The following is a 16,681-nucleotide window of genomic DNA, read 5'->3' on the forward strand; positions in this document are numbered from 1 at the left end:
GATCCCTCTCTCATGTGGGGTGCTGTCATGGCGAAGGGTAAAATACAACATATGAAGATAGTAACACTAGTTCAAAAGTACAGACAAATAATGCATATCGGAAATCACATGGAATATGCCCACAATTATAGCAAAAACAGGTCCCATGTAATAAAGTGCATCACAGAACATCGACAAAATATGATTATCACCTACAGTATAGACATGGTGAAGTAAGTATAAATTCACTGGAGAGACACAAGTGGAGGGTGCAGAAGTGCTGGATTTAAATTGTGCAGATCTGCTAATAAGTTATCTCTTTTCTTATTGCTACATACAGCAAAGAAGGAAAAGGTCAAGTCTGTTGAAGAAATGGTGGAAAATATTCCTGTCTCTACTGTACTCAAACAAAGAACAAATGTGAGTTTTCAGGTCCTAATGCATCCTTTGTTCTGCACAATAAAGGTGTCCTCAGAAAGCATGGGGTGCTCGTCTTTTGGGGGGAAAAGGCCAAAGTAAACCAGCAGGAAATGACTTTAGCAGCTAGAAAAGTGATAAATAGTGTTGAGCGATACCTTCCGATATGCAAAGGTATCGGTATATCGGATTGGATCGGCCGATATCCAAAAAATATCGGATATTGCCGATACCCGATACCAATGCATATCAATGGGACACAAAATATCGGAATGGTTCCCAGGGTCTGAAGGAGAGGAAACTCTCCTTCAGGCCCTGGGATCCATATTCATGTATAAAATAAAAAATATTGATATACTCACCCCTCCGGCGGCCCCTGCTCTTAGCGTCTGCCTCCGTTCCTAAGAATGCAGAGTTAAGGACCTTCGATGATGTCGCGGCTTGTGCTTGGTCGCGTGACCGCTCATGCGACCAATCACAAGCCGCGACGTCATCAAAGGTCCTTCACCCCCTGCATTCTTAGGAACGGAGGCACCGCTAAGAGCAGGGGCCGCCGGATGGGTGAGTATATCCATATTTTTTATTTTAATTCTTTATTTTTTACATGAATATGGATCCCAGGGCCTGAAGGAGAGTCTCCTCTCCTCCAGACCCTGGGAACCATACGCACCACACACTTCCGATTTCCGATATCGCAAAAATATCGGAACTCGGTATCAGAATTCCGATACAGCAAATATCGGCCGATACCCGATACTTGCAGTGTCGTAATGCTCAACACTAGTGATAAATCTAATGTTTATTCTCTTGCTACATGTAATAGCTAAAATATACAAATGATTTTTCAGCATGTAATAACAATAGCATATAATTGTAATCAGAACGGCTTAACCATTCTTCCACATCAAAGCCATCACTCTGAATCCTCATACTAACGTTTTCTTTGTACATGAGTCTGCCGGGTATGTACAGTGCTAATAGTTTTGTGACCTTTTCATAAACCCCTTTTACAAGCAGACATGTTTATCTTCTCAAATCCCCTGCCAATAGCCTGTGGTCTTTAAGTTGCCGCTGGCCATCTTTCGTACCCCTAAGTTGCCGAGAGCAACTAATGGTTTCACTATGTAGGGGTAGTCTCATACTGTATCTTCAGGAGCGCCACACTCCGCTCCCTGCTTCCCTGGGGGAGACACTGCTTCCGATGATAGATAGTTTGGACCATTGGGATGGTTGAGCCTCTGGCCTGAATTATGTGCGCTCCCTTGCTGCAAGCAGTGATGGCATTGCCTCTGCCACATTGGATGAGTACAGGGGCACCGAGGCTGGTCCGATACAGCAAGCTTCAGAGCATCGCTTTTAAGTGCTGTGCTCCTTGCTTAGATTGGCCACATTAACCTAGGCAACGAGCTTTCTTGAGAGTGGTGCATAGTGTTTGTTTTTTTAATTAAGATTTAATAATTAAAATACAAGTTTCTAATTCATTCTTTGCTCTATTTTATCAGACTAAAGCTTCCACTAAAAGACTTGGCACTGCGAGGAAAGCTAGAGTTTCTGCTGCAAGTACTAGCGCTACGAGGTGAGTATAGTCAAAAATATCTTGGTATGTATAATCCAAAAAAGGGATAAAGCGGCATCAAATGGTCTGTGTAATCCAGAGTCCAGACCATTGTGGACTATAAAATACAAGAAATGGCAGCACTGCCGTTAAAAAACCTATCAATTCTATGGTAGTGTAGACATACATGGTGTATATGTACTTAGAATAAAAACAGTTTTTCACTTTTTGGAAATCGGAGTGCTGCTCTTCTTTATTGCTGGGATGTATAATAGTTATACTTAAAGGGAGTCTCACCCCCAAAATCGTATATGAGGTAAGGCCACCGGCATCAGGGGATTATCTACAGCATTCTGGAATGCTGTAGATAAGCCCCGATGTTACCTGAAAGATGGGAAAAAGAGGTTAGATTATACTCACCCAGGGGCGGTCCCGCTGCGGTCCAGTCCGATGGGCGTCACGGTCTGGTCCGGCACCTCCCATCTTCATAAGATGACGTTCTCTTCTTCTCTTCACGCTTCGGCGCAGGCGTACTTTGTCTGCCCTGTTGAGGGCAGAGCAAAGTACTGCCGTGCGCCGGGCCTCTGACCTTTACCAGCACCTGCACACTGCAGTACTTTGCTCTGCCCTCAACAGGGCAGGCAAAGTACGCCTGCGCCAGAGCCGCGGCAAGAAGACAAGAAGAGGACGTCATCTGATGAAGATAGGAGGCCCCGGACCGCAGCGGGACCGCCCCTGGGTGAGTATAATCTAACCTTTTTCCTCATCTTTCAGGTTACATCGGGGGCTTATCTACAGCATTACAGAATGCTGTAGATAAGCCCCTGATGCCGGTGGCTGCAGCTCATATATGATTTTGGGGGTGACAGATTCCCTTTAAAGGGAACCTGTCACCACGTTTTTGGAAGATGGGATAAAAATAGCGTTAAATAGGGGCAGAGGTGGGCGTTACATTAGTGTGTGTGTTATGCGTTTATTACCCACCTAAGTTGCCGAAATAACTTTGCAAAGTCTCCGTTTTCGCCTGTCAATCAGGCTGGTCAGGTCGCATGGGCGTTGTCTTCCCCCAGATTTGGCGTAGTTTTCCGTTGGTGGCGTAGTGGTGTGCGCATGCCCAAAGTCCGGAATCCTCTTCCAGGGGATTTAAAATAGCGCGGTGTTCGTTATTGCATTGGTGATCGGTGGGCGCGGCCATCTTCCTTTGGCCGCGCGTGCGCAGAAGCGGCGCTCTGCTGGCCGCGGCTTCAGGAAAATGGCCGCCGCGATATCCATCTGCGCACGCGCGGCATCCCGCGGCCATTTTCCTGAAGCCGCGGCCAGCAGAGCGCCGCTTCTGCGCACGCGCGGCCAAAGGAAGATGGCCGCGCCCACCGATCACCAATGCAATAACGAACACCGCGCTATTTTAAATCCCCTGGAAGAGGATTCCGGACTTTGGGCATGCGCACACCACTACGCCACCAACGGAAAACTACGCCAAATCTGGGTGAAGACACCACGCCCATGTGACCTGACCAGCCTGATTGACAGGCGAAAACGGAGACTTTGCAAAGTTATTTCGGCAACTTAGGTGGGTAATAAACGCATAACACACACACTAATGTAACGCCCACCTCTGCCCCTATTTAACGCTATTTTTATCCCATCTTCCAAAAACGTGGTGACAGGTTCCCTTTAAATTAAATCTGTGCTTTGGACAAACTTTACATAAGTCAATAGTGCAGGAAAATATAAAAAAAAACAACAAAACTTTAAAGGGATTGTCATGTTAAAAAACAAAACAAAAACACTCTATTAACCTGCAGTAGTAGTAGTAATAATATTTATTTTATATAGCGCCAACATATTCCACAGCTCTTTACATTATAGAGGGGACTTGTACAGACAATAGACATTACAGCATAACAATAATCACAGATCAAAACAGATACCAAGAGGAATGAGGGCCCTGCTCGCAAGCTTATAATCTATGAGAAAATAGGGGAGACATGAGAGGTGGATGGTAACAGTTGCTTTCAATGTTCGGACCAGCCATAGTGTAAGGCTCGGGTGTTCATGTAAAGCTGCATGAACCACTTAACAGCCTAAATATGTAACAGTACAGACACAGAGGGCTAATTAACTCTAACTCGCATCATGTTCCCACACACTTTATGCAGTTAATCTACTGCTGAATAGTAGTGATGAGTGAGTGCACTCATTGCTTGGGTGACCTCTGAGTATTTGTTAGTGTTCGGAGATTAGTTTTCATCGCAGCAGCTGAATGATTGATGCAGCATCAATAGTAAAAAGATCTAATGTTAAAAATAATAAAAAAAACAAAAAACCTGCTATTCTCACCTTCCGTCGTCCGCCGATGCGTGCGCGTTTGCCGCCTGCTTCCGTTCCCAGAGATGCATTGCGAAACTACCCAGAAGACTTAGCGGTCTCGCGAGACCTCCAAGTCATCTGGGTAATTTCGCAATGCATCGCTGGGAACGGAAGCTGGCGGCAGCAGCGAGCGCATCGGGACAGCTTTGCTTGACGCCGGCGGGTGAGTATATAACTATTTTTTTTTTTTTTTTTAACAGGGATATGGTGCCCACACTGCTATATACTGCGTGGGCTGTGTGACATACTGCGTGGGCTGTGTGACATACTGCGTGGGCTGTGTGACATACTGCGTGGGCTGTGTGACATACTGCGTGGGCTGTGTTACATACATACATACATATATATTCTAGAATACCCGATGCGTTAGAATCTGGCCACCATCTAGTGTGTGTAATAAAGTATGATAAATGATGTGGCTCTACTAAAGAATAAGAATATGTGAGGGGATAGTGAGTAAAGAGTAATAATGAAAAATATAATGATAAATAAAGAAATAGACAAAGAAATCAAAAATAAAGAATGTACCGTATGTTGTAATGAATGTGAATTAAATGTGATGGATGGCAAAATTAATGATGGGTACAGCAATAGAGAACTAAAATGTGTTGTGATGCAAAAAATAATAAAAAAAAATACATGTATAGTTACACATATAAAAATATAATTCTATATATAAAAAAAATATACACCGTATATACTCGAGTATAAGCTGAGATTTTCTGCCCAGTTTTTTTTTTTTTAGGCTGAAAGTGCCCCTCTCGGCTTATACTCAAGTCATTGTCCCAGGGGGTCGGTGGGGGCGGCTGTCACATCATACTCACCCCCTCCTGATGCGGTCTCTGCACGTCCCTGGTTCTCAGATGGTCCCTGGCGCCTGCAGCTCTTCCTGTGCTCAGCGGTCATGTGGTACCGCTCATTAAAGTAATGAATATGGACGCGCCTCCACTCCCATAGGCGTGGAGTGCATATTCATTACTTTAATGAGCTGTATCACATGACCGCTGAACACAGGAGCAAGCTGCTGGCGCTGGAGATACCATCAGAGAAGCAGGGACTTGCAGAGACCGCACCAGGAGGGGGTGAGTATGACGCGGGTAGGTGAGCCATGCGATATTCACCTGTCCCCGTTCCACTGCCGGGCGCGGTCTTCCGCGTCCTCTGTTTGTGACGTTCAGGTCAGAGGGTGCAATGACGTGGTTAATGCGTGCCCTCTGCCTGAACAGTCACTGCAGAGACCCGGAAGACACAGCGGTGGGTGAACGGGGACAGGTGAATATCGCAAGTGCCGGGGGCCTTAGCCAGCGCCGACCCTGGCACCTGGCCCCCATAGCGCGTCGTCGGTGTCCCTACCTGCTCAGGACACTGGCTCCCAGCGACGAAAGGTGAGGTTGTTTTTTTTTTAATCGCATCAACATATGGAGCATCTTATGGAGCAATCAACCTGTATGGAGCAGCATATGGGGCATATTATTCTATGGAGCATCTTTATGGGGCCATCAACCTTTATGGAGCAGCATATGGGGCATATTATTCTATGGAGCATCTTATGGGGCCATCAACCTTTATGGAGCAGCGTATAGGGCATATTATTCTATGGAGCATCTTATGGGGCCCATTATGAACTGTATGGAGCATCTTATAGGGCCCATCATGAACTGTATGGAGCATTATATGGGGCTCCTGATCAATATCAATATGGATATTCAAAAACAATTAACCTACTGATGTCTCAATTTTACTTTTATTAGTTTCTATTTTTATTTTTGAAATTACCAGTTGGTGCTGCATTTCCCACCCTAGGCTTATATCTGAGTTAATACGTTTTCACGTTTTTTTTTGTGGCAAAATTAGGGGTCTCAGCTTATACTTGGGTCGGTTTATACTCGATTATACACGGTAAATGTATAATATAGTATAGAATGTAATGAGTGATGCATGAAAAATATGCAACTGTGATGCAAGGTGACGAAAAATGTGTAAAAATGATTGAATTGAATCAATTGTAATGTATACTATATAAATAGAAATATATAAGTATGAGTAAAATTAATAGTGAATAATGCAAATTAATATTAGAGAATATGTAATAGTAATAAGGTTTTCAAAATTATTGGTTATATAATAAAATTACAAAATACTTAATAGAGCCATATTAGCATCCATATAGTGATGATCATCCAGAGACTGTAATGGGATACCTTGAATGGAAGATGTCTCAGGATGGAATGAGGGTAATAAAGACTAAACTGGTTCTGATAGTCACCACAGGGTAACTTACGGTAATAGATTAGTGACTAAAGAAATATGAAAATAAATTTATATTAATGAATGGAATTGAATAGACCCCTAATAACGGATATTTAAACAATATGATATAAAACACTCACATTAGATAAGACATATGAAAGAATACAAAATTGGCAGTAAAAAAAACCCAGCTGGATGACTGGGTGGTCAGAGAAAGGGAATAAAACCAGATGTTTTCATTTGAGCCTTGGGGATGGATAGAGTTCAAAGCCCATAGCCACTTAGTTTCTTTTTGTGCTAGGTTCTGGCAATGCCCCCACACATAGAGGGGACAAGTCTATCTTTGCCTCACCCTTAATGCTGATGAGCACAGTTATGATATATTTTAAAATGTTTGGGTATTGTTTTAAGCATGGAGATGTCCTCTTCATTCTGAGCAGCAGTTATTCCATTAACATTCTCCCGTATACTGACCTTGAGTTGACGGGTGGTCAGACCGACATATATTTTTGGGGCAAGGGCATACTGTGTAATACATCACTGCTTTAGACTCAGTGAAATACAAAATTAACTATTTTATCAACTGTGTTGCTTGCCCCAACACATTCAATAATTCCATGTGATCAAAGGAATACAAAATTAACCATATCGTATGTATTGTGCCTTTTGATTTAAATTGTAATCCTATTCAGATGTGTGTATATAACTGTTCCTGGGATTTACATCTGCTTCTTATCTGGTTATTTTTCCCACCCCTGTCCACATTTTTATTATGTAACCAATCAAGTATAATGGCCAAATATAGTGTTCCTCGTGTACATACACCACTGCTTGTTCTGAAAAGTTACAGGTATATACGGTAAACTATGTAAAAAAAAAAAGTTGTTGCAGGGAATTAAAAAAAAAAAAAAAGTGTTAGGAAAATCTATTCAGGTTCCTTTTTACATCAAACTGCCTGGCTAGCCTAGGTGAAGGTTACGTGCATATTTGGTAATAAACACATTACTGCGACTTCATAAAGATGAAGCAGAACATATCAGTAGATAACAAGAATGACGTCTAAATGGCAGCTTGATTTTTTTTTTTTTTGACCGCATGAAAATGTTTAATAGTTTAATAATTTGGAATAGTATTTCTGATTTTTTTATTTTTTGCAGAACAAGTAAAAGAACCCGTGCAACATCCTCTAACAGCAGACTGCAAGACTCTTCAGTGGTGGGGTACACTCCAATGATCACACCTAAAATTGATACCAGGTAATTACAATTCTACCACTTTTTCCAGCTCATTAGCAACTTGCGTTATCCTGTAATGTGATGACGTTTCAATCCTTATTTTGGGCAGCTTTATTCCCTCAAAGAGCACGGTTAGATTATTGCTAAATAATAATTGTGGTCTCCCATCTGATCTTACATCAGGCATGGGGAAACTATTAGCATGCTGGGCATAACAGCGTCCAAGAAAACCGTATAGATTCCATAAAGCGTTGTGCATCTGTCCAATATTAACCACTTAACGACCAGAGATATTTTTGGTTTTGCATTTTCATTTTTTGCTCCCCTTCTTCCCAGAGCCATAACTGCCATAACTTTTTTTTAATTTATTTTTATTTTTTTTATTTTTGTTTTTTTTGTGGGACAGGTTGTACTTTTGAACTACGCCATTGGTTTTAACATATCGTGTACTGAAAACGGGGAAAAAAATTTCAAGTGTGGTAAAATTGCAAAAAAAGTGCAATCCTACTTTTTTTTTTTTTTTTTTCTTTCCCATGTTCAATAAATTCTAACCTGCCATTATGTTTCTCCAGGTCATTAGACATGAGCGAATATGTTCGGCTCCCTTCCCCCTAATCAGGTTTCTGCAGCCGCATGTGTCGCGGTAGTGTGACAGCCACAACACATAGGCTCTCCATGCATGTATTGTGACTGTCACAGCCGAGACACATGCAGCTACGTCGCTGGGTATCCCGGTTTCCGCTGCAGCCTCTTCGGTAAGCGCTATAGCTTGCTGAATAAGGAGGGAGCCGAACATGTTCGCTCATAACTAGTCATTACGAGTTCATAGACACCAAACATGTCTAGCTTTTTTTTTTTTTTTTTTTAAGTGATGAAAACATTTTTCCAAAGTTTAAAAAAAAAAAAAAAAAAAAAAAGTTGCGCCATTTTCCGAGACGGTAGCATCTCCATTTTTCGTGATCTCGGGTTGGGTTGGGTTGGGTGAGGGCTTATTTTTTGCGTGCCGAGCTGACGTTTTTAATTATGCCATTTTTGTGCAGATACGATCTTTTGATCGCTCATTATTGCATTTTAATGCAATGTTGCGGCAATCAAAAAATAAAAATTCTGACCTTTTTTATTTTTTTTTCTTGTTATGCCGTTTAGCGATCAGGTAAACTCTCTTTTTATATTGTTAGATCGGGTAATTCTTAACGCGACTATACCAAATATGTTTTTTTTTGTTTTTGTTTTTTTTTTCATTTTGAATGTGGCAAAAAGGAGGTGATTTGAACTTTATATATTTAAAAAAAAAAAAAAAATGTAAATTATTTTTTAAAACTTTCTTTTTCTTTTGGCATGCTTCAATAGTCTCCATAGGAGACTAGAAGCTGCCATATTCTGATCGACTCCTGCTACATACAAGAAATCTGATCATTGCCTATATGCAGCAAATTGTTCACTTGCTTTGAGCGCCAACCACCGGGCAGCGCTCATAGCAATCTGGCAATGACAATCATAGAGTTCTGCTGGAGACCTCTGGTTGTCATGCTGACTCATCGGTGGCCCGCGATCATGTGATGGTGTCATCGATGGGTGGGATTTCCGGCATGCTTGCCTGAAGCGTGCGTTAAATGCCGCTGTTACAGATTGACACTGGCATTTAACTAGTTAACTGCCGCTGGTGGATCGCGATTCCACCTGCAGATGTTAGAGGCACATATCAGCTGCTCAAAACAGCTGACATGTGCTGGAAAAGATGTGGGCTCAGCGCCGGAGTCCAACATCGGTGTACTATTATGCCTGATGTCAGAAAGGGGTTAAAAGGATTCTGTAACCAGGTTTTTGCTACCACATCTGAGGGCATCATGATGTTGGTGAGAGACCACGATTTCAGCACTGTCACTTTACTGTACTGTTTGCTACAGCTTTGATACAGCTTCGTTATCTGCTGCAAGTCTACCAGTTCTCTGAATGCTGAGTTCTGTATAACCCCATCCACAACACTGAGGCCATGTGCACACGTTCAGGATTTTTCGTGTTTTTTTCGCTATAAAAACGTGATAAAAACGCTTACATATGCCTCCTATTATTTACAGGGTATTCTGCATTTTTTGTGCAAATGTTGCATTTTTTTCCGCGAAAAAATTGCATCGTGGAAAAAAAAGCAACATGTTTATTAAAATTGCGGAATTGTGGGGATTCCACACACCTAGCAGTGCATTGATCTGCTTACTTCCCGCACGGGGCTGTGCACACCATGCGGGAAGTAAGCAGATTATGTGCGGTTGGTACCCAGGGTGGAGGAGAGGAGACTCTCCTCCACGGACTGGGCACCATATAATTGGTCAAAAAAAAAGAATTAAAATAAAAAATAGTCCTATACTCACCCTCTGATGGCCCCTGGAGTGTTCCCGCCTCTCCGGTGCATGCTGCCGCTTCCGTTCCTTTAGATGGTCTGTGTGAAGGACCTGCGATGACGTCGCGGTCTTGTGATTGGTCGCGTGACTGCTCATGTGACCGCTCACGCGACCAATCACAAGCCGCAACGTCATCGAAGGTCCTTCACACACAAACCATCTATAGGAACGGACGCCGCCGAGGAGATCGGCTGTCTGCAGGTGAGTATAACCTTTTTTTAATTTTTTTTATTATTTTTAACATTCTATCTTTTACTATAGATGCTGCATAGGCTGTATCTATAGTAAAAAGTTGGTCACACTTGTCAAACACTATGTTTGACAAGTGTGACCAACCTGTCAGTCAGTTTTCCAAGCGATGCTACAGATCGCTTGGAAAACTTTAGCATTCTTCAAGCTAATTACGCTTGCAGAATGCTAAAAAAGCCACGAAAAAAACGCAAAAAAAAAATAAAAATGTGGATTTCTTGCAGAAAATTTACGGTTTTCTTCAGGAAATTTCTGCAAGAAATCCGGACGTGTGCACATACCCTGACTTGCAGCTTTCTGTGTTCACTGTAAATAATCATTGGTGGGGGTGCATAGTTGGACCACCTCGCAGCAGTTCAAATATTCCTCTTGTTATAATCTGCAGGTAAAACAGTGATTTTATAAAAATTACACTAAGCATCCCAGTAAGTAATACATCGCTGGGTTCAGGGTCTCTGTCCATGATGCTTTCAAATTAAGTGGCAAAAACCTGCTGACAGATTTTTTTTTTTTTTTTTTTAATAGAGCAAGATATGCATAGAGTTAGGTTTTGGGTGTGCATTAACAGATGTAGAGAAGCTAATGAACCATGAAGACTTAAAGCCTGATCTATCAATTGATTTTTTTTTCACTTTGTTGTTTTGTGGTGTTTGTTAACCTTTTTTGGTGCTAAATTCTTGAAAATGCCACTCGTTATTCATGAATTTTGTGGGGTTTTTTTTTGTTTTTTTTCTTTACCTGGCTTACGTTTTAATCTATTCTTTATACATAGCAAAAATCTGGTGACAAATTCCCTTTGAAAAGGACCCCTGACCAGTTTAAGCACAACAGAATGTAGTTTTACGTAGAGATATTAGATTATCAAGTTTAGGTTTTAAATTGTTATAATTCAGATGGGTGTTACCACTGATTTGTTTCTGGGGCTTCATCCCCCTGCATGAGGGTGACCAATCGGAAGCAGGTGGTGTCATGCAGGGAAGAAAAGAACACGCCCTCTTCTCCGCACTAATCTCTACTACTGTGCAGAGTTGAGTTGTGTGATTACCAACCCTGTCAGATCTCATTTTACAGCAATCAGTGCGGGTGGAGAGGTCAGAGCTGACACAACTGTGAGATGAAGTCTGGGAAGTGTTGGTAATGATACATAGAAATGGGGGGGAAAAAAACTGCCACGCACCTCCAAACGGAATAAGTTTGAACGAGTGAAAGCCGTCACATCTATTCAATATGACCAAGAAAATACAGCTGGAGTCTGCACAGCTGATGCATAAGGCTACTTTCACACTAGCGTCGTGCACTGCACGTGCTTGCAGGATGCGTTTTTTCTCCATAGACTTTTATTAGCGACGCAGTGCGACGCATTGCCACACGTCGCAACCGTCGTGCGACGGTTGCATCGTGTTGCGTCGGAACGTCGCCACCAAAAAACCGTTGCTTGTAACGTTTTTTGGTGCGTCGTCTGCAGCATTTCCGACCGCGCATGCGTGGCCGGAACTCCGCCCCCGCACCTCACAATGGGGCAGCGGATGCGTTGGAAAACTGCATCCGCTGCCCCTGTTGTGCGGCGCATTCACAGCTAGCGTCGGTGCGCCGCAACGTCGCATAGCGACATGCAGTGCACGACGCTAGTGTGAAAGTAGCCTAACTCGGCTCTCTGTACCTCTACACAGTAGCTGCAGAGATCAGTGAAGATAGGCCTCTTTCACACTTCCGTCTTTCAGCTCCCGTCACAATCCGTCGATTTTTGAGAATGCAGGATCCTGCATTTTCCCATAGACTTGTATTAGCGACGGATGGCCATCTGTTTTATCCGTCTTTCACTGGATCCTGCATAAAAAAAAACGGTCCTTTGGGTGGAGAAAACGTACAGAGGAATGCTGCCCGTCACTGGCTACAATGGAAGCCTATGGGCGCAGGATGCGTCGCTGCCTGTGAAAAGCAGGAATCCAGCGACGGGTCCCGCCTTTTCAAAGAGAGCATGCGTGGTTTGGAAGATGGAAGTGTGAAAGTAGCCTAAAGGACGTGCTCTTTCTTGCTTTGCATGAATCCTGCTTATGATTGGTTAACCAGATTCAAGGAAAGGAGTAAATGCCCCCAGAGACAAATCTCTGGTAACGCCCATTCCAACTATTAACATTATAATCTCAACTTTACAAGCTAATATCTCTGCAACAGAGAGGAAAAATGTAAAAATCTGTTTTACTCAGCTCCTCAGCCACTATTTTATGATGTGACCAGGCTGAAACTGGTGAAAGGTCCTCTTAAAGTCACACACTTTAGGGGAACTAAATAATGTACTTCACATTTTTAGTGTTTAAATTCTACCTTTTTGGTTTGGACCAATAAACTCATGAATTACATAAAATATATATTTTTTTTCTCTTCTGTTCATAATAACTTATGGAAGCACTCCTCCCATAAAAGCTTTTATTTTTTTAGTATTGCAATCATGTTTATAACAATGTGTACTTACACTTGCTAATTTTGCCTTCCTACCCAGATAATTATACTTTTCCATTTGGTCTATGACATTATGAGATTAAAAAACTCTATGTAGAAACAGGAGATCGATATTTTTTTTTTTTTTTTTTTTTCTCTTTATGGCTCATAAGTCACTGCAAACGTCCCTGGCAGAGAGGAGAAGTAGAGCAGCTGGGTCAGGGGATGGTTTCGGCAGGGGCAAGAGATTTCCTGTTTGTACATAGAGCAGAGAAAGGAGAAGAATTGACTGGGTAGAAAGGCAAAATGAGCAATTGTAAGTACACAGTGCTATATAATGTGATGACGGCAAGATATTAAGAGTATAAAATCTCATGGGAGGGAGGGCTTCTTGAATAACACGATTTTTGTTTTTAAGGGTATTTAAGACTCCCGCACTTCGAACACCTGCAATGCAAGAACCTGTCTATACCTTCTCAGCCAATGGCAGTCCTTTAGCAGGAATGAGTGACTTGTTCATCAATTTGCCTACAGAAAATGGAACGGTAAACTTAAGCTGTGTATGCATCTCTAGCTGTGTCACCAATAGACTTGGACTTGAAACATGATTTCTTTGCTTACAGAATATTCGTCTGACTGCTGATGACATGGATGGTATAAACCTGCGCAACCTAGACCGGAAAGCGTTTGAAAATATTAAACTTTTATCAGTAAGTATGCATTTTTTTTCTTCCTCAAAGGGCTATTCACATGATTGAACGTCACCCCCCTTATCTTATGACTCCCCACTAAGGAACTATTATGGGAATAACATTTTAAGTTTTTTTGTTGTTGTTTTGTTTTTTTTATTGTTTATTAAAGGGATATAGTACAATTAAATCTAATGGTTTTTTTATTTCTTTCAGAGTCATCTGGAAAGAATCTGTAAAAGACTAAATTAGTATGCCACCTTATTTATTTTTTGTTTTTTTGACTGTTTTAAGAGTGTGGCTGTAAATACCTTTATTCCCTGTATTTTATTACTATAGAGCTATTGCCTTAAGCTACTATTTGTTGGAATGTAACTGCTTTGCTTTATATCTTAACTCTTGTAAACTAATAAAGGCCCACATATCAACTGGGCAAATGATTGACCGTAATTCACTGGATAATTCCTTCGGTGAGGACTATAAAGCTTCCTTTTGAAAGAAATTGTTTTATTCAGTTTTATTTTAATAAACGAACACATAATATTGGTTTCAACATAAATTGTTCATTTTGTCATAATCGGCGTTTCTAGCTAATTAGTGACTGAGAGTTTAACCAATTACAACCAGGATTTATTTTTTGCTTTTGAATATAATAATCTTGTATAAAGCCAACATATTTCTCAGCACCCTAGCATGCAGAGGTTACAGGTGCAATTAAAATCCAGCATTGCGAGCAGCAAACTAATTTACTATTCAATAGAGTGAGGAAGGAAATCGGGATAACGCAAGAGGGGAATTATTTTCTACAATGGCCTGGCAATTGTATATTTAGGGCCTGTCCAAAACGGTGATCTTCATGACCCATCCTTAGCATAATTTCTCAATATCAGACCTGTGTCTGACCATCTGCACCCCAAATGATATAACATGTTCCAAGGATCCAGAAGTGCATATTGTTCAGGTTTGGAATACCACCAATCCTTATAAGGTGTAGTGGTCATCCTTGTCTGCTGGAGATCAAGTATCCACATTTTCCCATTTCTTTTTTTCAATCTAAGAAAACTGGCCTGATTATGCTAATCATTAGAGTTGAGCGACTTTTACTTTTTTAGTAAACTTATTGAGCGACTTATTCAAAAGTCGGGTCGGGTGAAATCGGCCGATTATTGCGTAAAGTCGGGGGCCGACTGAAACACGAAACCCAATGCAAGTCAATGGGGAATCAAAGTCGGCAGTGAGTGGAGGACAGGAAAACACCTACAGTGCCCATTTTAATGCCAAAAACATCAATTCTTATTACTTAAGCTTGTCAATCTTAATTTACTTTATAATAATAGTTAGGCATTGAAAACTGGGGGTCATTTAGCTAAAGTTGTGGGGGGGTAGGGCTGGCTCAAGATTTTCGTGGGCCCAGGAAACGCGGAATACGTCACGGCGGTGGAGCAGGGAGAGGTACCGTATTTTTCGCTTTGTAAGACGCTCCGGATTATAAGACGCACCCCAAATTTTGAGGAGAAAAATAGGAAAAAACTTTTTTTAATAAATTGAGGGGGCTTCTTATAATCCATGCGTCTTATTGCTTACCAGGGGTTGTGGCTGCGGTGGATCAGGGTCCCAGGGTCGTTGCTGGAGGCAGGAGTGGAGCATTGCTGCAGGCTGGGATGATGGGGTCTGCAGGGGGGCTTCGGTGCTGCATGGGGGCTGCTGTGCTGCAGGCTGGGATGAGGGGTGCTGCAGGGGGCTCTGGTGCTGCAGGGGGCTCTGGTGCTGCAGGGGGCTCTGGTGCTGCAGGGGGCTCTGGTACTACAGGGGGCTGTGGTGCTGCAGGGCTGTCTCCAGGGCTGTCTCCGGTGCTGCAGGGGGCTCTGGCAACATTTTGTGAAAGACCAGAGCCCCCAGCAGTTCGTCCATGCGTTCCTGTATGACTGACTCCGGGAAAATGGCCGCCGGAATCTCGAGAGATGAGATCTCAGTGCTGAAATCTCATCTCCCGAGATTCCGGCGGCCATTTTCCAGGAGTTAGTCATACTAGAACGCATGGACGAACTGCCGGGGGGCTCTGGTCTTTCACAAAATGTCGCCAGAGCCCCCCGCAGCACCGGAGCCTCCAGCATCACCCGGGGCAGCAGCGGACAACCCCGGCAGTGGCGGCGGGTGACAGCGGCGGCGGGCGGTAGCAGCGGCGGACACCCCCTCATCCCAGCCTGTAATGGTAAGCGGTATATCCGCTTTGTTAGACGCACCCACATTTCCCCCCCAATTTTGGGGGAAATAAAGTGCGTCTTACAAAGCGTAAAATACGGTAAGTATTTCAACTTTGCAAGTGCTGTGATCCTGAGCAAGCAGGGGGGGCCCACTAGTTGGCACTGGCACAGGGCCCCTCACAGTACGGCGGTGTGTTTGACGGCGGGTGGCGCCTCCCACTGCCAGAGACACTTTTGCGTACTATGAGGGGCCCTGTGCCAGTGCCAACGAGTATGCCCCCCCCCACCTGATGAAGGAACCTGCACTTTCATCTTCACCTTCCTCTTTGACCCCGTGTAAGGTGGTATAGTATGCGGGAAGGGGAACCTGACTTTCAGGGTCAGATTCTGGCTGTGTAGAGTGCAAGGGGAATGTAGTGGTCTGGGTCAATGTACCAGCAGACTCATCTAGCAGTGGCTAGGCAATGGGCAGGATGAGGAGGAAACAGAGATGGGCCCAAAATAAAAAAAAGTAAGCTAAAAGCAGTTAAAAATTGGTAACCGGAGTACACAGGCGGCATAGCTTTGTTCAGTGGAGGACAACTGTAAGGACTGGCTGACACAGTTACTAGGCCCAAATAAGTAAGTAGGCTAAATGCAGTTCAAAATTGGTAACAGGAGTACACAGGCGGCATAGCTTTGTTCAGTGGAGGACAACTGTAAGGAGTGGCGCAGACACACAGGTAGTAGGCCTAAAATAAAAAAGTAGGCTAAATGCAGTTCAAAATTGGTAACTGGAGTACACAGGCTGCATAGCTTTGTTCAGTGGAGGACAACTGTAAGGACTGACTGACAGTTACTAGGCCCAAATAAGTAAGTAGGCTAAATGTCTGCCAAAAAAATGTTCATAAATAAA

General features: G+C 42.9%; 1 protein-coding gene across 2 annotated transcripts in view; it reads left to right on the forward strand.

The window, feature by feature from the left end:
* Nucleotides 1-14,084, forward strand: part of CDCA8 (cell division cycle associated 8) — a 59,968-nt gene extending 45,884 nt beyond the window's left edge. For both annotated transcript variants that reach the window (XM_077295893.1, XM_077295894.1), the window contains exons 6-11: nucleotides 320-399; nucleotides 1,899-1,972; nucleotides 7,729-7,827; nucleotides 13,312-13,438; nucleotides 13,517-13,603; nucleotides 13,799-14,084. In XM_077295893.1, the coding sequence (XP_077152008.1) occupies nucleotides 320-399; nucleotides 1,899-1,972; nucleotides 7,729-7,827; nucleotides 13,312-13,438; nucleotides 13,517-13,603; nucleotides 13,799-13,834 (503 nt within the window). In that variant the 3' untranslated portion in view covers nucleotides 13,835-14,084. The remainder of the gene's footprint in view (nucleotides 1-319; nucleotides 400-1,898; nucleotides 1,973-7,728; nucleotides 7,828-13,311; nucleotides 13,439-13,516; nucleotides 13,604-13,798) is intronic.
* The last annotated feature ends 2,597 nt before the right edge of the window (nucleotides 14,085-16,681 follow it).

This window comes from Ranitomeya variabilis, chromosome 3, assembly GCF_051348905.1.
Source record: "Ranitomeya variabilis isolate aRanVar5 chromosome 3, aRanVar5.hap1, whole genome shotgun sequence".
NCBI lineage: Eukaryota > Metazoa > Chordata > Amphibia > Anura > Dendrobatidae > Ranitomeya > Ranitomeya variabilis.